Source organism: Geotrypetes seraphini, chromosome 10, assembly GCF_902459505.1.
Source record: "Geotrypetes seraphini chromosome 10, aGeoSer1.1, whole genome shotgun sequence".
Classification (NCBI taxonomy): Eukaryota; Metazoa; Chordata; class Amphibia; order Gymnophiona; family Dermophiidae; genus Geotrypetes; species Geotrypetes seraphini.
In genome coordinates this window covers 33504152-33526140 of record NC_047093.1, presented here as the reverse complement: position 1 = coordinate 33526140, position 21989 = coordinate 33504152, and the positions used below count along the sequence as shown (strand labels likewise).

The following is a 21989-nucleotide window of genomic DNA, read 5'->3' as shown; positions in this document are numbered from 1 at the left end:
AGATCAAATGACCAAAACATTAACACACGTCTACAATTTATCTTCTCCGTCACAGCGCCCCAAACATGGAATTCCCTCCCCATTTATTTAAGGGAAGAGCCCCTTCTTCACAGATTCAAGAGCAAGTTAAAATGCTTTCTTTTTAAAGATGCATTCAACTGTTAGTAAACTAGATTAGGATCTTTTAATGATTTTATTTTCTGATTTATTTCAAGTCTTCCACTTTTACCCTCCCTGTTGTTTTTTCCTTATTTGTCTTATTTACTATCAACAATTGTATTTCTTTCCCCCTTTTTTTCGGTATGTTCTGTTTGGTTAGTCCAAATTGTTTATTCTGTCCCCCTGAAATTTGTAATTTTAATTTTTGTACATCTCTTAGAATTTTGAATAAGCAATTAATCAAATTTTTAATAAACTTGAACCTGCTGGGCACAGGTACGTGTTCTGCTGAGTTCCACGTGGAACTCAAATTAATTTAATTATAATTTTTTAAAATGAGTTTTTAATGGCATGATCAAATAATCCTACCAAATAAGCGCATTAAAAAAATTAAGTTCTGCGCTTAACTTTCTGCCGCCATTATTCTAGGTTTTATATACAGAATTAAGTCCTGAGTGCAAAGAGAGCATGGTCTCTTTTCCAAGCTGAAGAGCCCTAACCTTTTTAGTCTTTCCTCATATGAGAGGAGTTCCATGCCCTTTATCATCTTGGCCGTTCTTCTTTGAATCTTTTCTTTTTTTTTTTTTTATAATTCTTTATTCATTTTCATATTTTACATGAAGTGTACAAAATATTGAGTTACAACTAATGAATACACAATATCACTTTTATATCTATTACATAATATTCTGAACAAATTTTTTTTATCCCCTCTCCCACCCCCCACCCTTCAAGTACTTTCCAATCACCTTATACATATTGTATACCATATTATAACATGTTATGTAAAATTATTTTCACTAATCCCCCTCCATGTGTGCCATAAAGAAGACAAGAAATCTTTGAATCTTTTCTAATTCCACTATATCTTTCTTGATAAGGCAACCAGAATTGATTGCAATACTCAAGGCGAGGTTGCACCATGGAGCGATACAGAGGCATTATAACATTCTTAGTCTTATTAGCCAACCCTTTTTAAAATAATTCCTAGCATCTTGTTTGCTTTTTTGGCTATCACCGCACATTGGGTGGAAGGTTTCATCATATTGTCTACAATGAATTTCTCTATTTTAGAGGCTGTCACTTTAAAAGACATCATATTCGATTGCTCGCTTATCAATCAGCCCTCATGGATCCAATTTTTTGCAAACTTTTCATCACTTCAGCATCTTATATGAATTTTAGGAAATCATTAAAGTCTTATTTATTTAGCAAGTTCTTATGACACCTTGTACGAATGATGTTTTGTAAAGATTAATACGTCCAGACTATTGGTAGCTCGCTGTTATTGTTCAGCTTTTCTTTATTTGTCAATCGCATGGATCTGCAATGTTTTGCGGGATATAAATGCCATGTTATGTTATGTTAATGACACCCAGATCTTTTTCTTGGGTGCTGACCCTAGCATCTGGTAACTATGATTTGGATTATTCCCAATGTGTATCACTTTGCATTTGTCCACATTAAATTTCATCTGCCACTTGGATGCCCAGTCTTCCAATTTCCTAAGGTCTACCTGCAATTTTTCACAATCCACATGCGTTTCAACAACTTTGAACAGTTTAGTGTCATCTGCAAATTTAATCACTTCACTCGTCATTCCAATTTCCAGATCATTTATAAATAAGTTAAATAGCAACAGTCCCAGTACAGGTCCCTGTGGCACTCCACTATTTACCCTCCTCCGTTGAGAAAAATGATCATTTAACCCTACCCTCTGTTTTCTATCTGATAACCAATTCCTAATCCACAACTGAACTTTGCCACCTATCCCATGACTTTAATTTTCTCAGGAGCCTCTCATGAGGAACTTTGTCAAATGCTTTCTGAAAATCTACTTACACTATATCAGCCGGCTCACCTTTAGCCACAGATTTATTCACACCTTCAAAGAAGTCATGCTGACTTTGTCCTATTAAATTATATTTGACGATAATTGTTCCACAATTTTATTTTATTTTTTTAATTGTTTCCATTATTTCCCAGATCTCCCCAGGAACCCTTTTAAGATCACTAACAGCAGGTCAGCAATTTCATGTTTGAGTTCTTTTAGTACCCTGGGATGTATACCATCCGGCCCAGGTGATTTAGAGCAGCACTTCCACTTTGTGACTCAGAGACTGAAATGCTCCCCTATAGATGTCTAGTCTAAACTGTAACAATATGAGGCTGATTCGTTAAAGGCTACTATCATTCAGAATATACACTAATGAGCTTATTGAGCACAGGAAATAGTAGCTCAGTCATTGGAAGAGAACTTTGCAAAGCTGTTTACCTGTGTAGACCGGCATGACATAAACGTACCATCTTCAGACCACCTAAAGATATGCCCAGGTTTCCACAGAGTTCCTATAGGATGTGGACTTGATTAGGGGATTGTTGGTTTGAGAATTTCAGTGTCTTGCCAGAAGGTGAGGCACATCAGTATTTGGAGGCTGTTCTATACACATAAGTAGGCGTCTACTTTTCTTTATAGAAAACTTGCCATAAAGGTGCAAAAAACGCTCCCATATTGTAAATGCAATCACTTATACCAATCATACAGTTGGTTTAAATAGAGAAGTCTAGATTACAAATGAACAAGCATAGATTATAAAATTTTAAAATCTATACACGTAATTGTGTACCCTGCTCATGCTCCACCTAGGCGAACGCTTATCTACAAAGTACATAAGAACATAAGAGTTGCCTCCGCTGAGGCAGACCATAGGTCCATCTTGCTCAGCGGTCCGCACCCGTGGCGGCCCATCAGGCCTATTGCCTGAAACAGTGGTCTCTGACTAATTTTATAACTTACCTCTACCTCTATTCTTATCTGTACCCTTCTATCCCTTTGTCCTCCAAGTACCTATCCAAAGATTCTTTGAAGCCCTGTAGCGTGCTCCTGCTTACTACATCCTCCGGCAGCGCATTCCATATATCCACCACCCTCTCTGTGAAGAAGAACTTCCTGGCGTTTGATCTAAACCTCTAAACCTCTCCCCTTTCAATTTCTCTGAGTGTCCCCTTGTACGTGTGGTTCCCCTTAATTTGAAAAGTCTGTCCCTGTCTATTTTTTCTATACCCTTCATGATCTTGAAGGTTTCTATCATGTCTCCTCTAAGTCTCCGCTTTTCCAGGGAGAAAAGCCCCAACTTTTTTAGTCTGTCAGTACATGCAGATACTTTAGAATACCGCTTAGTCAGAAATAGTTATTTACATGTGTGTGTACTCCTATATGGATGGAATACATGCAGTTATGTGTGTTCTTGCTACCAAAAGCTAGGTGGCGCCTTATAAATTACCCCCTAAGTGTATGTGGAGTCATTGTTCCCATGCTCCTAGAAGTTCTGCCATGCAATGAAGAGAAACTAAGCCCAAGCCCAACCCATGCCAGTAGAGGTGAGAGGCAGTGTGCCCTGACGGGGAGAAAAATGGGTGAGGGAGATAGTAAAGACAGGCAGGCTCACACCTATGGTACAGGTGGGACTAGTTGTCTTTTTTTTTACAATCCCACAACTGTTTTGAGTTCATCTGCTGGATGTGCTGATCTCATGTTTCACACAGTCAGAGCAAAATTAAAAAGAAAGAAAGACATATGTTCACTCTAGCTCTGTGACCTGCAGAGAACATTTCAACTTAGATCAGTGTTGAGTCAGTCGAGATAAACTGCTGTCTTATATTAAATAAACAGAGTTCAACGCAGCCAAGTTGTGACACTGCGAGGACCTCAGGCTTCCTTTGAGCCCAAGTCTAAATGTCGTTCATTCTCTTTGTTTTCTTTTCTCAAACAACCCCTGTAGTTTGCATTAAACAGTTTGAAACAGAAACAGGAATTTAAATAGTTCTGTAAAACCCATTGACTGTCCAAGTCTCATCCTGCCCCAGGGCTCAAAGAAAGTTTAAGCAGTTGCTAAGCATTTTCTGTTAAACAGCAGGCACTCCCATAATCTGTTCAGATTAACAAGATGCCACCGTTTACAGCCATTGAACAACAGTTTGCATTCTCAATGTGAAGTCAGGATGGTGTTAAGCTCCCGGTTCAGAACACATAACAAAATATACCATGGCTGACTGTGTATAGATGAAGGCAAATGTGTGTGCATCTGGTGTATGGGTTCCAGTGTTCTCTCTTATTAAATGCGGTTGAGCAGATGTTGTAGTGGATCAAACCCAAGGTGTTTTCCTCCATTGAAAGGGGCTACTCCCCCAAACTTGCACAAGTGCACACAGTTAAGAACATAAGAACATAAGAAGTTGCCTCCGCTGAGGCAGACCAGAGTTCCATCTCGCCCAGCGGTCCGCTCCCACGGCGGCCCATCAGACCCATTTCCTGAGCAGTGGTCCCTGACTATCCCTATGACCTACCTCTACTCCTATCTGTACCTCTCAATTCCTTTATCCTCTAGGAACCTATCCAAACTTTCTTTGAAGCCTTGTAACGTGCTCCAGCCTATCACAGCCTCCGGAAGCGCGTTCCAGTTACCAGTTGCTAGAGTCCACCTTGAGAGTTAGCACCCAAGAAAGAGATCTGGGGGGAAGTGACGTCACGCCACGGAATGGCAACCTGAATTGCGAGCTCCGTAGGGGCCGTGGAGACTATTAGAAAACACAGCATTCCTAGCTAAAGTACCTTGCTATAAACCAACACCCAACTTGGAGCACAGGATGGCCACCCGAAAGCGCCTGGACAAATTCCAATTCCCTGCTGAACAGGAGTGAAAATCACTGGGAGAAAGCAGCGGGTTAGTCACGCGGAAAAAAAAATGGCACCCATGCCCTCCGATTCAGAAGATGAGGAGACTCCAGCTACTGTTCTGGGGGACGAAGTTACGCCACAATTGTTACAATCCTAGTTTCAAGTGTTGAAAGACGAGATGGTCGGAGTTCAGCAGGATGTGAAGACGGCTCTTGCAGAGTTGTGCTTAGATGTAGTAGAGATTGGAGGCCATGTGTCAGCTACAGAGGCGCAAATTTCGGATCTCACCCAAGAGCTGGTGGATGTGCGGGCGGATTGCGGTCACTCAACGACAGTTATATCTGAGCTGCAAAGTCAGGTGGATGACCTGGAAAACAGATCGCGCCACTGCAATTTACGGTTTAAGGGATTGCCAGAGGTGGAGGAATATAAACACTGCATGGAAGTTGACCGTAACATCTGTGTGGATTTACTGACTGAGGTGGAGGGTGGTGCTCCGGCACCTATTAATATTGTGTGAGCACATTGCAGCCTGGGCCCAACGAGAGGTGTGGGCCCTAAGGACATCATTACCTGCTTTGGTGATTATGCTGTGAAGGAAAAGGTGTTACAACTGGCGCACACAAGCAGGACTTTTGTTGCAATAATATGGGGATTAGCATTTATCAGAATTTGGCCTGGGCGACCCTGCAGAAGTGTCGTAGCTTCCAGGAGGTGGCCCGAGTATTGAGAGCGGAAGGGCACTGGTACCGCTGGCTGTTCCCATTTGGAGCGTGGATTACAGTGAATGACAAATCTAAAAAAGTGCAGGAGGTGGATGAAGCAAGGACTGCTCTTTGGGATGTAATAATATACCTGAGCGTCCCGGCCCCTCCTCACAGTCACTGGAGAAGCGGCCTTCCGGGCTTTGGAAGACGGTGACCTGTTCTAGCCTTCAAAAGCAATCACTTGACTGTGCCAGGACTTGTTTCTTTTCTTTCCTTTGATATGAGCTCTGTCTTGCTCTATGCTGCCTACGAAGGGAAGCCATGAGGGATTGGATCTCATGTTTGTTGATTTGGACCTACCACTCTTGGTACTTTTTCTTCTGGTGGCCGGACTACTGTGTGTTATGGTAGCTGTTGGTTAAAAGGGTTGTGTGGGTGTGTTGGTTTATTGGGGTGTTGATTTCGCAGAGTTTTTGCGTGTGTGCTGATTGAGTGAAAGGGGGGATGGGTTGCTGCTTTTGTTGGGGGATTGGGCTGTATTCTGGGGGAGGGGATTTCACTTCTTTGCTGTGACTGCAGGGTTGGCCAGTTGCAGACTTCTGTTGGGGGGGGGGGGGGGGGCTGGGGGGAGAGGTGTGTGGTGGGATCTAAGTTGGGGGAGGATGTACTGATATGTCCTGGAATATTGTTTTCTGAGAGTTGAGCAAGCTGCATTGGGACTTTTGTTTACTTCAGGAAACTCATTTAAGACCTCAAGATGAGCGGCTTCTTCGCTTATTTATGTTTGAGCAGGTGTGGGTACACCAGGTGGTTGGTTCTCATAAGACGGGTGGGTTGGCCATTTTGGTACATAAAGGGGTGGGGTTCCAGAAGGATCAGGTCTACAAGGATGCAGGGGGTCGCTGTCTGGCAATCCAGGGACACATTCAGGATACAGGGTACATCACTGTTGTTATCTCTATGGCCCCAATGTGTCCCAGATGGCTTTCTATTCTCAACTGACAGATGTGTTACTTAAATTTTATAGGGTGGGTATTTTTGTAGGAGGGGATTTCAATGTATGCCCAGAGCTCTCTTTAGATCATTCTAGAGGTGGCAGAAAGGTTTTAGGCTGTCATAGCAAGGCAGCAGTTGATGCGGGGCTTGGGGTTGGTTGACTGCTGGAGATTGCTTCATGGTCCTCAAAGGAATTACACTCATTTTTCCCACAATACTCAAACTTACACTAGAATAGATGGAGTCTGGGCTCATAGAAATATTTGGGGTTCCATCTGCCAAGCTGAAATTGAGTCAATTCAGATTTCAGATTATGCTCCTGTTTGGATTCGGTGTAAGAGACTCAGGATGGTACAGGGGCAGATATTCTGGCGCAATGACTCTTTATTGGGTGACCCCAAAATTTTGCGGGATGTTCGGGAGACTATTTCAGATTATTTACAAGATAATGACAATGGGGGGATGATGTGTTATGGGATGCGTTAAAGGCAACACTCCAGGGTGTTTTTGTAAAATGGGGTGCGCAAAAGGGAACAGGCTAATCATTTTTTGGGATTGCGAGAGCATATCCTAGCTCTTGAATTACAACATAAGCAGACTCTAGACTCCCGGGTTTTTGCTCTCTTGAAGACAGCGCATTTAGAATTGCACCAATTACAATGGAGGAGATGGAGTTAAAAAAAGCCCAGCTTAAACAGGCGGTGTTCGAACATGTTAATAAATCTAGCACCATGTTGGCTAGATTCCTATGCGCTTGGCAAACTGCAATCATGGTAACTGTAATTAGAGATGTCCAGGGTTCCCTTAAAGTCAAAGATGGGGATATTCATGATGTCTTCTTGACCTATTTCAGGACCTTGTATGGTGCCTTATAGCAGGCCCCTGGTGTTGATGTTGAGGGTTTCTTATCTCAGTTGCCCCTTCCTTTGATTGCACCCCAGGCCAAGGAACAACTGCAGGAACCGGTTTCTCTGGGGGAAGTGTTCGGTGTGATAGCTCACCTGAAGACTCATAAATCACCTGGTCTTGATGGCCTCTCTAATTGGTTCTATCGTTATTTTCAGGACCAAGTGAGCCCTTTATTGGTACGTATTTGTAATGGGGTGTGAGATAGTGATCAACTACCTGCTTCCATGTGAGATGCTGGGATCACAGTATTGCCCAAGCCTGAAAAGGATCCTCTAAATTGTGGAGCTTACAGGCCTATTTCACTTCTAAATGTAGATGCCAAGATTCTGGCTAAAGTGTTGGCGTTGTGTTTGGGACGGCTGTTGCCTGAATTGGTTCACCAAGATCCTTTATCCAAAAGCTTTATCCAAAAGCGACAGGTGGGGGACAGCATTTATTGTGGGGATCCCAACACTCTGTGGATAAGATTGCGCTGTTGTCAATTGATGCTGAAAAGGTTTTTGACAAGGTACAGTGGGGATTTGTGTGGGCGGTAATGGAAAAGATGGGATTGGGAGGGATTTTTGGGCACTGGATTTGTAGTTTTTATGTCTCCCCGAGGGCCTGTATTAAATTAAATGGGTGCTATTCGGCTTTTTTTTCCCATAGCTCAGGGCACATGACAGGGTTGTCCCTTGTCCCCTCTCCTTTTTTCTCTTTATATTGAGCCTTTGGCATGTTGGATTCGGGGTAGGGATGATATTAGAGGTATACAGATGGGAGGGACGGAACATCAGTTGGCTCTTTTTGCGGCTGATGTTCTTTTCTATGTGCGGGATCCAGTTCTCACATTTCCGGTTTTGATGGACGTGTTTCGAGAATTTGGCCTTCTGGCTGGCTTTTCAATTAATTTGGACAAATCTTGAGTTTCTAGGGGTGACATTGACGGAAGGCTGCTGGGCATATTAGGTATTTGGGTATCCAACTGCCACGAGACTTAACTCGTCTATATGACCTGAATTATGTTGTGATCCTTAAACGGGTGCGGGCTGATTTACAAAAATGGCATGAGCTATGGCTTTCATGGTGGGGATGAATAGCTGTGATTAAAATGAATATTTTGCCGCGTTTGTTGTTTTTATTTCAAACTCTACCGACAGAGATTCCACATGGGATTCTCCAATCCCTACATAGAGCATTCCGCACCTTTATATGGCAAGGTAAACTAAACTAAACCTTAAGTTTGTATACCGCATCATCTCCATAAAGATAGAGCTCGGCACGATTTACAGGTAATTCAATAAATGAGGGAAGGACATAATAAGAAATTAGAGGTTATGAAGAAGATAGCTAGCTTTACATTTTAAATAGATAGCTTTACGTTTAAACATCCTCAGTTAGCTCAACGGGTGTTTTGGTCGGCGAGGGAGAATGGGGGGGGCGTGCAGTTCCCAACTTGCATTGGTATTATCTGGAGGCGCAGGTTCGTTTTTTGCCAGACTGGTCTGTAGCGCCAGATAAATTGGGAGTTCAGTTGGAGCAGAGTTTTCTTTCGCAGGGCCTGTTGAAATATTGGCTTTGGGCATCTTTTTCTGAGACCAAGCGGTTGCGGGTTATGCATAACCCTTTTTTATGCCATCTTATTCGCTTTTGGAGTAGGGTTTGGAAATGGGAAGGGCCAAGGGGGGTCGTCTCCTCGTTGGCCTCTATTCGGGAGGAACCACAATCTTTGGTGGGGAAGGACCGGGGAATATTTTTACAATGGGCTACTCGGGGTTTACATACTTTTTGGGATGTTTTTATAGGAAATAGGTTCCCTAGTTACGATGAATTAGTTGGGAGGGATGAGGATCTTCAGGGGGATTTTTTTGCTTATAAGCAACTTCGGCATTTTATACTTTCTGTAGGATGGGGTAGGGATTTACCGCAGGCTTCTGAACATTTGGAAAATCTGTGGGTCCTTCTGGGGAAGGTACTGCGGCCAATCTCTGTTCTGTACCGCTATTTTTGGGGACAGGGTGTTGTACAGTATCTTTATAGATTCAAATGGGAGGCAGATCTTTGCCTTATTTTTCAACAGCGGGAGTGGAACCAAATTTGTTTGGAGGTTCAGAAATCATCTCAGTATGTTCTGGTACAGGAGAATGTGCACAAAGTGCTCATGCGTTGGTATCTTACCCCTGAGTGTTTGCATAGTATGTATCCACACACTAGTCATGTTTGTTGGAGATGTGGGAGGGATAGGGGCACTTACTTACATGTCTGGTGGGGCTATCCTGTTATAAAATTGTTTTGACTAAATGTCACTAATACCCTGACTACCTGGATTAAAGATCTTGTTCAATTTTTACCTCAGAGTTGTCTTTTGAGGTTACATAATGTACAAGACTCTCCTTGGAAGACCAAATTGATTCATATGGGCCTAGCGGCTGCTAAATGTCTCTTTGCTCAGCAATGGAAGCATATTGTAGCCCCTTCCAGGGAGGCTTGGTCTCTTCGGCTTTGCTAGCTGGCGCAAATGGAGCACCTGGCTGCTCAGCATTATGGTTATTATGAAAAACAGAGTGGCTCTGGAAAAAAATTTGCTCTTATTTGAATTGTTCTGGGATGTGAACTAATGCGGGGGGGGGGCTTCTAGAGTCGGGGATGATATGCTGAAGGACGCACTGTATACTCCTCTTTTTTGGTGGACAATGGACGCTGGAGTGGGGGTGTGGGGTGGTTGGGGATGGGGGGGAAGGAGCGAGTTTGGGGTTGCTCATGGGAGTGGAGGGCTTATTTGTCGGCGTATGATTATTTGTTTTAGTCAGGAATACTCTGTATTAGTTAGGCCAGCTCAGGGTGGGGGCGATATATGCTTTGTATATGGTATTTCGCTTGCATTCTGTTCTGAGTTGTTATATATTTATTAAATTTCAATAAAAATTTAAAAAAAAAAAAAATCTGCATGTCACTGTAGATAATATGATGAAACCTTCCATGACCCAAAAAGCAAACAATATGCTAGGAATTATTTTAAAAAAGGATGGTTAACAAGACTAAGAGTATTATAATGCCTCTGTATCACTCCATGGTAAGACCTCACCTGGAGTACTGCGTTCTATTCTGGTCTCCTTATCTCAAGAAAGATATAGCAGCACTAGAAAAGGTTCAAAGAAGAGCAACCAAGATGATAAAGATGATGGAACTCCTCTCATATGAGGAAAAACTATAGAGGTTAGGGATCTTCAGCTTGGAAAAGAGATAGTTGAGGAGAGATGTGATCAAAGTCTACAAAATCTTGAGTAGAATGGGTACAAGTGGATTGATTTTTCACTCCTTTAAAAATTACAAAGACTAGGGGACGCTCAATGAAGTTACAAGGAAATACTTTTAAAACCAATAGGAGGAAATTTTTTTCACTCAAGAATAGTTAAGCTCTGGAACGCATTGCCAGAGATTGAAGTAAGAGCAGAGAGTATAGCTGGTTTTAAGAAAGGTTTGGACAATTTCCTGGAGGAAAAGTCCATAGTCTGTTATTGAGAAAGACATGGGGGGAAGCCACTGCTTGCCCTGGATTGGTAGTATGGAATGTTGCTACTCCTTGGGTTTTTCTAGGTACTAGTGACCTGGATTTGTCACCTTGAGGACGGGCTACTGGGCTTGATTGTCCATTGGTCTGACCCAGTAAGGCTATTCTTAAGTTCTTAAGTCCATTCCCAGGAAATCATTCAAACAGGAAATAATGTTGATAGTTCTAAAGCTGTCTATTTATAGGAGACTACAAAAAATATAGCATCCATATCTACAGGACTTTCACATTGAAGTCTAATATTTTTGGAACGGTTTGAGTAAAATAATCTGATATTTGTCATATTTGAATTGGAATAGCATTCCAGATTCTCACTCCTTGATATGGAATGATCTAATATTGTTTTCAATGTAACATTCCTCATAGAAGGATAAGTGGAAAATGAGAATTTTTAATGATGATTTGAAATATTTAATACATTTGAAAGCTCAATAAGAACAGAAATAATGGGGCTGACCAATGGTCCATCTAGCCCAGTTTCCAACAATGACCAACCAGGTCACAATATCTGGCGGAAACTCAAATAGTAACAAGATTTCATGAAGAGATTTATATACATGTGAACTGAATATAGGATAGGGAGAAAAATTGCTCACTTAAATATACAAAGCAAATTTGTACCAAGAGGAAAGTGAAGTATAAATTCCCAAAATACAATAATTGTTTCAAAACTACAAGGAAAAGGACTTCAGACATCCAGATACCACCAGATACTACCAACAGGTTAGTATCTTTAATGGAATATGAATATTATCGTTAATCGAAAACACCTTGTTGTTATTTTGTTATTTTTTTTAATGTTTTATTTTTTTTTCTAGTGATATGTGAAAATTCAACTTCACCATCAGCAATTGAAAATGAAAAAAGTTACTTAGCTCATACTCTACCGTTTCACATTTCAATGCTTCATCAGAGACAATTATTATATGCGCTTGTTGTCAACACCATTGCGTGATGGCATATTGCTGGTATTAGGGTGGCAGCTTCCCTTCACGCTGACCCAAGGGCCGATCTCCCTACCCATCTGTGAATAAGGAGCAATTTCATCTCCTTAGTTTCTCCTGACGTTCTACACAAACAGGCTAAAGTTATTAACTCACACAGTCCTCCATTTAATGTGACTGGTGTGCCTTGCCAAAGGACTCAGAAAATGGTAAGGTGTTCTGCCTGACTCTTCTAGTGGTTGTCGCTCTAAGTGAGGATCTAAGAGCTGGAAATTAGACTGAAAGCTCTTTGTGCGAGAAAAACAAGTGCTAATTTTTCAGCATCCATTTCCAGACAAGGAATGAGCAAAAATAGTGCAATCCCTAGAAGTTTCACCATTCCCTTCGTCTTGAGAAAGACGTCCAAAACTCGGGTGGAGAAAATGGCCATTTTTGATACCTTAAGATGTCTATCTTTCTTTTCGAAACTGACCTGCTAGATGGCTTAGCTTAGTAAGAAATCTATCTATTTCAGCCATTTCTGAAAAAAATAGGATGTCCAGTTAAAACACGTCCAAATCAAGCCATTTGCATATAGGAGGGGCCAGTAATTGACTGGCCCCACAGACATGCTAGCAGAACAGTAGGGCAGTGTACTGCTGTGAACTTCACATAAAGGATGCCAGATATACATCTAACCATAACCCCCTTATAATGTATGGTGAGCCCTCCAAAACACCCCCAAACCTACTAAACTTACCCATCTACCTTCCCAATAGCCCTTAGGGCTATAGGAGTCTCCTATATGGCAGTATAGTAGGATTTTGGTGGGCTCACACTTTCCACCATAAATGCAGTGGTTAGAGTGGGATATAGGTCTGGGTCCCCCTCTCTATGGTTTACTACACCACCGACCAGGCTACTACAGACACCTACGGTACTTGCTACTTTACTAGGATTTTCCATACCTTGTGCTGCTGTTATAGAGACAGGTATGTACTGTTTTATTCAGATATTTGGGGGGTTGGGAGGGGGGTCATTGACAGCTGGAGAAGTGTGGGGATCATGCCTTAATCCCTCCAGAGGTCATATGGTCAGTCTGGGTACCTTTATGGCCATATTCTATAATTCCACGTGCATTTTTATTGGGGGGAATGGACCTGACAAGCCCATGGCCACACCCCTTTTTGAGTTATGTGCTAGAGGAGTTAGGCGCCATGCCTTAAAAAAAATGGCACATAGTCAGCTGTGTGTGCAAATATTAATAAGTGTCAATTAACATTGGTTGTTAGCACCCAATTGTTAATGTAAATTGGCTCATTACTCAATTAATTTGTACACGCATCTTGGACATGGACACTAATTTGGGTGCCATATATAGAATCCAGAAGTTAACATGCTATAACCTATGAATTAACACATGTTAAGTCGACTGCCAAAGTGCAGTGGTTTTTAAACTTGTTCTGGGGGACCCCAAGCCAGTCCAGTTTTCAAGATATCTCTAAAGAATATGCATGAAGTAGATTTGCATGCCTGTCACTTCTATTATATGCAAATCTGTCTCATGCATAGTCATTAAGGATATCTTGAAAACCCAACTGGCTGGGGGTCCCCTAGGCCAGGTTTAAGAACCACAGCCATAGTGCACATTAAAGATGACTATTAAAATGAATGTGTGAAAGTACCTGATAAAAATAAACACCCACAAAAAAAGGAAAAATTCTGCAAAAAAATGAAAACAAGTTGAATTCTTTTCCCTATCCCTTAGCTTCACCATAAGTACTGATGAAACTTCTGTGCTTTCAAAGAATCTGAGCTCAGGTCAGGAATAGTCTGATAGAATGATGTTGAGCTCACAGACTCACCTCTACTTTCTCAGAACACTCTGGGTATCTGGGGTCCTTTGGCACTTCACACTGATCTCGTCTAATATCAATCGCTGTAGAAAAGAATATTTAGATGCGATAAAACAGTTGAGATCTATGGTTAGAAGACCAACAAGTGTCAAGAGAGCGGACTGTACCAGAAAGCCCTCTTGTCACTTTAAATGAAGTGAATTAGATTAATGTAGATTTCAACTGATTGGAATCTATAGTCATGTATAGGGTTACCATATGGCTCCAGGAAAAGAAAGACGGATTGAGGCATCTGGGTTTTATTTCCATTGCTTTCAATGGAAGTAAAACCCGGATGTCTCAATCCGTCCTCCTTTTTCTGGAGCCATATGGTAACCCTCATGTAACAAAAGCGTGCTACTTATGTAATCTCATCATTGATGAAATAAATGAAAGATTTTAGGATTTGATTCTACTTCTCCTCCCCCATGCACCTTTGTTTTTTTGATGATATCATTCAATCAAAAGTTAAAGAAGCTGGCAGGCAATTTGCCATGAGAAGACACTTGCTCTAAAAGCTGCTTTGGTAGAGTCAGCCCTACTTATGATCAGCCCTCTTTTTCCCTACAGCTCCACTTTTCAGGCCCCTATTGCACTCTACTGCCTTCTGCAAATACTTATGCAAATAAGACCCTGCAATGATTCTCTGGCATGGCTCTCCATCTCCCAGTGGTTGTCCCTGACATTCACTATGCAGATAGATGTTAAATGTCATTCTTCACTGCCACTGATCCCGCATAATCAGCCATACGTTTTTCAGCTTTCTACAGAAAGTTACCGTAGCAAAATGCCAAACTGAATCCTTCGTTTGAAATTTAGAAACTTTGTTTTCCTCTCTTATGTTACCTCTGAGGTATCCATGACATCAGCATTTAAAAGGATCCCTCTCCTTTTCCCTCCTCCCCTCTCTCATTACACTTTCAGTTCATTAAGAAGAAAAGTATCGTACCAAGGTCAAGATGATGAAATGATTTAAAATAATTGACATCGTTAGATAATAATGATCCTATAAAATAAATTGTATTACATTTGATAGGCTCATTTTATTGAGAGAAGAGAGCAGAGGCAAGTCATTTTATAATGAGACAAGGAAACTCACCATTATAAATAAAAAGTGCTGGAAAAAACTGGGCTTAGGATACATTTTTTCTATGGACCAAAATATAAATAATCCAAAGATGTCACCTATATGATCTTTAAAGGTCATACAGGATGCCTCTTTAGATGAACAGATTTTAGATGTTCTTGAAAGGTCAAACACAATATTATTTATATATACGAGGGTTGTTCAAAGAGTATCAGACCTTAATTTTTCTTGCGTAAACAAATAAACCTAAGGAGGCTTGTTTTGGTGCACGTATGTAGGTGACCCTAATGTGCATGCTTCAATTTTTTCTCGCCTACAGAAGCTGTCAGTCGCTGGCAGACCACCGATGAGTGAGGAAGTGTAAATGAGCGCCATCCAATTTTCATTTTTGACAAAATGACAGAAAAAGTTGAACAATGCTACTGCATTAAATTTTGTGTAAAGCTTGCCGATTCCCAAGTGGAAACGATCCGCAAGATTCAACAGGTGTTCGGGGACGACGCAATGGGCACAGATAAAGGAGTGGTACAACCGCTTCAGAGATGGCCGCACATCAGTGGAGAGTGAAGCACGTTCTGGTAAGCCCTCAGCATCCAAAAATGAGATTGTCATTGATCAAGTGAGGACCCTAGTGATGCAGGATCATCGAATCACCAAGGGGTACTTCCAAGAGGTTCTGCGTTTCCTTCGTAACGCTGTAAGATGCAAACGGTCGGAGCTGTGGGCAGCGGGTAAAACATACCTGCCCATTCTTCACATTTGATACGGAGTTTCCTGGCCAAATACAACACATCTGTGATTCCTCAGGCTCCCTATTCTCGAGACATGGCTCCGTGTGACTTCTGGCTTTTCCCCAAGCTGAAAATGCTCCTGAAAAGGACCAGATTTCAGTCAAGAGAAGACATCATGCAGAATGCGACGAAACAGTTGCTAGCAATCTCAAAAGAGGCGTTCCAGTGCTGCTTCTATGAATAAAGGTCTGATACTTTTTGAACAGCCCTCGTATAATTTTTGGGTGGTTTAACAACCAGTAGCACAGGTTGCAAAGGGTCAATTGCTTCCAGTAAACCATTCCAAAGTGATAGTTAAAGATATGCTAAAGATGTCATTGAATTGAATGTTTTTAAGTGGATCTGTAAAAAAAATGAAAAGTCAGCTATTACATTTAGCAAATATAACTTTACAATGCTCAACACCAAACTCTCTGATGTAAAATTATTCAGATGCTAGACCTATAAACAGTCAAGTGGCCCACACAAATAGTAGGTAAAACTTAAGTTGAAACATCTAAGGTAGATATGTCTCTGACCTACTCACACATCTTTGGGCTTTTATGGGGAGAGTTCGTCCCACAATCTCCGAGACATCTAACAATGCCTCTTTTTGAGTATCTATTCTCTGAAGTAGATTCCACAGGAAGCAATAAAAAAAGGATCATGTCTTGTGTAACTTTTACCTTTCTCTTTCAGAAGACTGTGCCGCAGAAGCTGATCCACCTTCACTGCAATCTCGGAGACATTCTGCGCTATGGCTTGAATCTTCTCCATCAACCCTGCTGTCTGTAAACTGAGAAAAGAACATTTATTTATTTGTACCTGCAAGGTTTTCAAAGTATTTACGTACACGCTGACTAGATCCATCAAGCTGAAATGTCTGATTTCTTTAAGAAATTTTAAGACCAATTGTTTTTGTTCCCAAGCGACCCCTGCCTGCTAGAACATTGTGCCAGGAGCAGATATCAGAGTGTGGGCCATTTGGCCTTTATCTGCCATCATGTTTCTATGTTTTGTCTTTCTTGTGAATTCCTTTGGACAGGGCTTACCAGGTTGGTTAAGTGATATATAAACATTTTAACTAATAATTAAATAAATAAAATAAGCACAACTGTGTTTCAGACACTGCAATTAGTTTCAGTATGCAGCAGTCTCTGAACCTGAGACTCCTCCTGGATCTGGAATATTCCTCCTGATCCTCAGACTCCTGATGGAATCTGGAATCTTCCTGCTAGTCTTGAGACTCCTGCTGGTGCCTAGAGATTTCCTGATGCTCCTGTTGGATCCTGGAGCCTTCCTGCTAAACCTCTCTTAGTTTTCCTGCTAAACCTGCTAGAGCCTGGATCCTTCCTGCTTAGCCACACATTCCTTTTTAATCCAGGAACTTTCCTGTCGGATCTTGGACTCTTGTACTTTGGACTCAATCCCTGGCTGGGACAAAACATCCACTCTTGGAGACTGCAGCTACGTTGTCAAATTCCTAAGCTTGCTACTTCTCATCCCATCCTCATCCTACCATTTGTCAATAGCCACACACAAACTTAGACTTTGTGGCTCAGAATAATGTGATCTTGTTTGACTTATTTATTATTTTATTCTCCCTGCTGGCATTCCATAGCTTGACAGGGCAACACATAGATCTTTCCTGTTCAATATGCTGACAGAATCCCTTCGGAGGGCAAGTGACAAGATGCCAACCCCAAAATTGCCACTGATAGGCACACCACTCCCTGGCATTTATGCACAGAGCCAGTGGCATACCAAGGGGGGGTGGGGGGCTGTCCACCCCGGGTGCACTCCCCAAGGGGGTGCACAGCCAGCCACCCTCCCTATTCTGCCACTGCTGCTTTCCTTAATCAGCAGGAGCGGCAGTAAACTTTAAATCAGGGGTGTCCATGGCCCAGCTTGTGCTCCCGCCGGTGGGTGTTTAGTTTCTGGCCGGCTCCCCCTGCAGCAGTTTTTCCGCTCAAAGCCGCAGCCGTTGGCTCCTCGCGCGATCTACAGCTACGTTGGAAGCGTTCCCTCTGATGTCACGATATCAGAGAGAAGGCTTTCAACGCAGCCGAGGATCACACAAGGTGTCGACACCTATGGCTTTGAATGGAAAACTGGCTGCAGCAAGGAACCGGCCAAAAACACTGTTGCTGCAGGGGGGGGGGGAGAGAAATGCTGCTGCCGCATATGGAAGGGGTGGGGAGAAATGCTGCTGCTGCACAGGGAAGGGAGGGGGGAGGGAGAAATGCTGCTGCTGAAGCACCAAATTGGGGAGAGAGAGGGAAAGAGAGAGAAGGAAGACAAGGAAGAGGAACCAGAGATGCCAAGTCCATTGGAAGGAGGGAAAGGAAAGAAGAAAAGGAGATACCAGACCATGGAGGGGGAAGGAGAGATGCCAGGGCATGGTGAGGAGGGAGGGAGACAGATGCAAGACCAGGGGAAAGGAAAGAAGGAGGGAGGGAGGGAGAGAAAGGAAGAAGAGGAGATGCCAGATACTGGAGGGGAAGGGGGAGGGGGAAGGAGATATGTGGATTGTTATTAAAAATCATATTTTACATATAGATGAGGGGGGTGTCAAAAAATGATGGGCCACATATGCTAGGTACGCCACTGCACAGAGCCACTTAATTTATAATGTCCAGCATTTAAAGAAGCGGGGGGGGGGGAGGGGGGAGAGGAAAAGACCCAAACATTTATTTCAGCTACAGAATGACAAACAGAGATACGGGGAGAGGGGGCAGGTGTCTATATGGATGAAGCAAGTGAAAAAGCTACACACCATAAATAAAAATGAAAGGAGCGATGAAGAAGCAAGGGAAAATGTTGCATATTTATTAGATCAACAAGAAGCTACTCAGGGACACAGTGGATGGAGAGAATTTTCTTATAGCTATGTTTAAGTTGAAGGCCAGACTCATGGGCCAGACAAAGCTAACACATCACCTTTGACATCTCTTTGAACTATTAGCTGTAAACCTATCTAGGAAGTGACAGGTATGCAAATCTCTCTCATGCATATTCATTAGGGATATCTTGAAAACCCGACTGGCTGGGGGTCCCCCAGGACAGGATTTGGAACTACTGATTGAGGAGACAGCAAGGGCATCCAGGAAGCAAGCATTGCTCAGACAACCTTGGAAAAATGCTGAAAACAGACAGCTAAAAGGGGGGTTTGGGTGGGGGGCAAACCATAGCCTTGCATTTAGCGTGAAAATGTAACACGTTTAGTCCAGATTAAAAAGATCTCAATAGGTGTACTTTGGGGAAAAAAAGGGTGGAAGGAGAGATATGATAGAGATGTTTAGATGCCTCCATGACAAATGCACAGGAGGCAAGTCTCTTTCAATTGAGAGGAAGCTCGCTCTGAAATGAGAGGACATAGGATGAAGATGTAAAACAGAGAATGACACGGGGACAAATTTTTCTCCGTCCCCGCGCAAACTCATTTTCCCATCCCAGGTGAGTTCTTTTCCTGCCCCTGCCCCATTCCTCCAAGCTCATCTGTGCAAGCCTCAAACACTTTAAAAATCACAAGCGTTTGAGGGTTGTGCAGTAGCGGCTGCTGTGCGGCAAATGGTCCAACGCCCACTGAATCCCTAGAGGCGTTGGGGCGATTACCACGGCCGCCGTGATAAGCGTCTATGTAAAATGGGGCCATATATCCTCAGTCAGAGGAAGAACAATGTGGTTTACAATCATATCATCAACAGAAAGTTGAAAAAAAGAGTTACAGTTTAAAAAGAGAAGAAATGAACTCAAAGAAAGACTAATCTGGGCCTCCTCGTGACTGCTGGGAAATAAATGTGTTTTCAAAACAGCCTTAAAGCATAAACCATTAGTTTCTGAACTTAGTGGAAATGGAAGGGCCATTCTGTTCTTTTGGTCCAAAGCAAACAGCGGCAGTATTTCTTGTAGCTTTAAGGCAATACATGGCAGGTAGATGTTGAAATTGTTCAGGTATGTTTCTATTGGCAATCTAAAATGTTTAGTGCACCTGTACTTTTAACACCCACCCATTACACGCCTTCTTGAAATCTGTGTGTACTGCTGGCACCTTTCTAAAGAGGATTGTGAAAAATTGCAGGAGGACCATGTGAGACTGGGAGACCAGGTATCAGAATGGCAGGTGACATTTAATGTGAGCAAGTGCAAAGCGATGCATGTGGGAAAGAGGGATCTGAACTTTAGCTAAGTAATGGTGAGTTCTATGCCCAGGAAAAGGATCTAGGTTGAGGATACGCTGAAGCCCTCAGCTCAATGTGCGGCGGCAGCGGCTATAAAATGTTAGGAATTATCAGGAAAGGAATGCAAAACAAAAATGAAAATGTTATATGCCCTTTTATTGCTCTACGGTACGGCTGCACCTTAAATACTGTACGCAATTCTGGTTGCCATTATATCAAAAAAGATATAGCGGAATTAGAAAAGGTATGGAGACGGATGATGACAATGATAAAAGGAAAGGGACGACTTCCGTATGAGGAAAGGCTAAAGTGGCTAGGGCTCTTCAGCTTGGAGAAGAGATGGCTCAGAGGTGACATAAAATACTGAGTGGCGTGGAAAGGGTAGGTATGAATCGTTTGTTTACTCTTTCCAAAAATACTGGGACTAGGGGGCATGCGCTGAAGCTACTAGGTAGTAGATTTAAAACAAACCAGAGAAAATGTTTCTTCAACGAGCCTGTAATTAAATTCTGGAATTTGTTGCCAGAGAATGTGGTGAAATTAGTTAGCTTAGCGCGATTTAAAAAAAGATCTGGATAAATTCCTAAAAGGGAAGTCCTTAGGCCACTATTGAGATGGCTTGGGGAAATCCACTGCTTATTCTTAGGATAAGCAGCATAAAATCTGTTTTATTACTTGGGACCTGTTGGAAACAGGCTACTGGGCTTGATGGACCTTCAATCTGTCCCAATATGGCAATTCGTATGTTCTTATACAACCTGATTTAAGGCAGAGCTTACAGGAATGGGGCAGGGACAGTGACAAAAGTCACGAGGGACGGGATAGGGAAATTGACTTCCTGTGGAGACGGGGAAAAATTTGTCCCCATGTCATTCTCTAATGCAGTGATTCCCAACCCTGTCCTGGAGGAACACCAGGCCAATCGGGTTTTCAGGCTAGCCCTAATGAATATGCATGAGAGAGATTTGCATATGATGGAAGTGATAGGCATGCAAATTTGCTTCATGCATATTCATTAGGTCTAGCCTGAAAACCCAATTGGCTTGGTGTTCCTCCAGGACAGGGTTGGGAACCACTGCTCTAATGGAAAAGTATAGACTCAGAAGTAACACGAAGAAATGCTTCTTCATGGAAAGGATAGTGAATTTATGGAACGGCCTCCCAACGGAGGTGATGAAAACAGTATCTGAATTCAAGAAAGCTCGGGACGAGTATATAGGATCTCTAAAGGAGTGATAGGGAGAGTAGATGACATGGATAGGCAGACTTAGGGCTACCAGACGTCCGGATTTCCCCGGACATATTCTCCTGGCTTGCTCATCGCTTAGATTTACGGTGGCAAGTGCTCGGAGCATAGTGGTGCCTTGATAAAGTGACCTAATTTTCTCTCTCTTTCCTATCTAGCATTGTAGTTCACCAAATCTATATACAGTGGTGCCTCGCATAAAGAACGCCTCGCACAGCGAACACTGCACACAACGAACTTCATGTCATGATTCATACAACGAACTTCGTTTCACACAACGAAGTCGCCCGAGCTTCCACGATCGCTGCCGATGTATTGCATCCTTCCGCGCAGGCACTGCAGGCAGTCGTTAGTCACTGCGCTTAACGCGTTTCACATAACGAACTTTTAGCATAACAAACTTGCTCCTGGAACGAATTAAGTTCGTTGTGTGAGGCACCACTGTATATAAAATCGGAGGTATGTATGTGTGTATGTGCCGCGATCACGCAAAAATGGCTTGACCGATTTAAACGAAACTTGGTATGCAGATCCCTCACTACCTGGGGTGATATGTTCTGGGGGTCTCTTCACCCAAGAATTTATATGTTCTTGCTCCTGGAAGTGAAACTAAAAATGTTGTTTATAATCAAGTTTTGTGTTAGTTGTATTGTATTCATTTTGTCAAATATTTCACATTATAATTTGAATATTGTACTTTTTATAAAGCTGTAAAAAAATAATTTCATTCACCACTATAAAGTATCTTTATTTGAATCCATTTACAGTGTTATTGCTATAATTAAATACCCGTGCAACGCCGGGGCATCAGCTAGTTGATGATATATGTTTGAAGTGGTATATCAAATAAAGTTGGAACTGGGAACTTGAACTGTAAAGGAAGCCCCA

General features: G+C 42.4%; 1 protein-coding gene across 1 annotated transcript in view; it reads right to left on the bottom strand.

Moving 5' to 3' along the window:
* The window catches only part of MGAT5B (alpha-1,6-mannosylglycoprotein 6-beta-N-acetylglucosaminyltransferase B), a 327915-nt gene that overhangs the window by 190390 nt on the left and 115536 nt on the right, over positions 1-21989 (bottom strand). The window contains exons 5-6 of the mRNA XM_033961186.1: positions 16361-16470; positions 13788-13861 (exon numbers count right to left, since the gene is read on the bottom strand). Of these exons, the coding sequence (XP_033817077.1) occupies positions 13788-13861; positions 16361-16470 (184 nt within the window). The remainder of the gene's footprint in view (positions 1-13787; positions 13862-16360; positions 16471-21989) is intronic.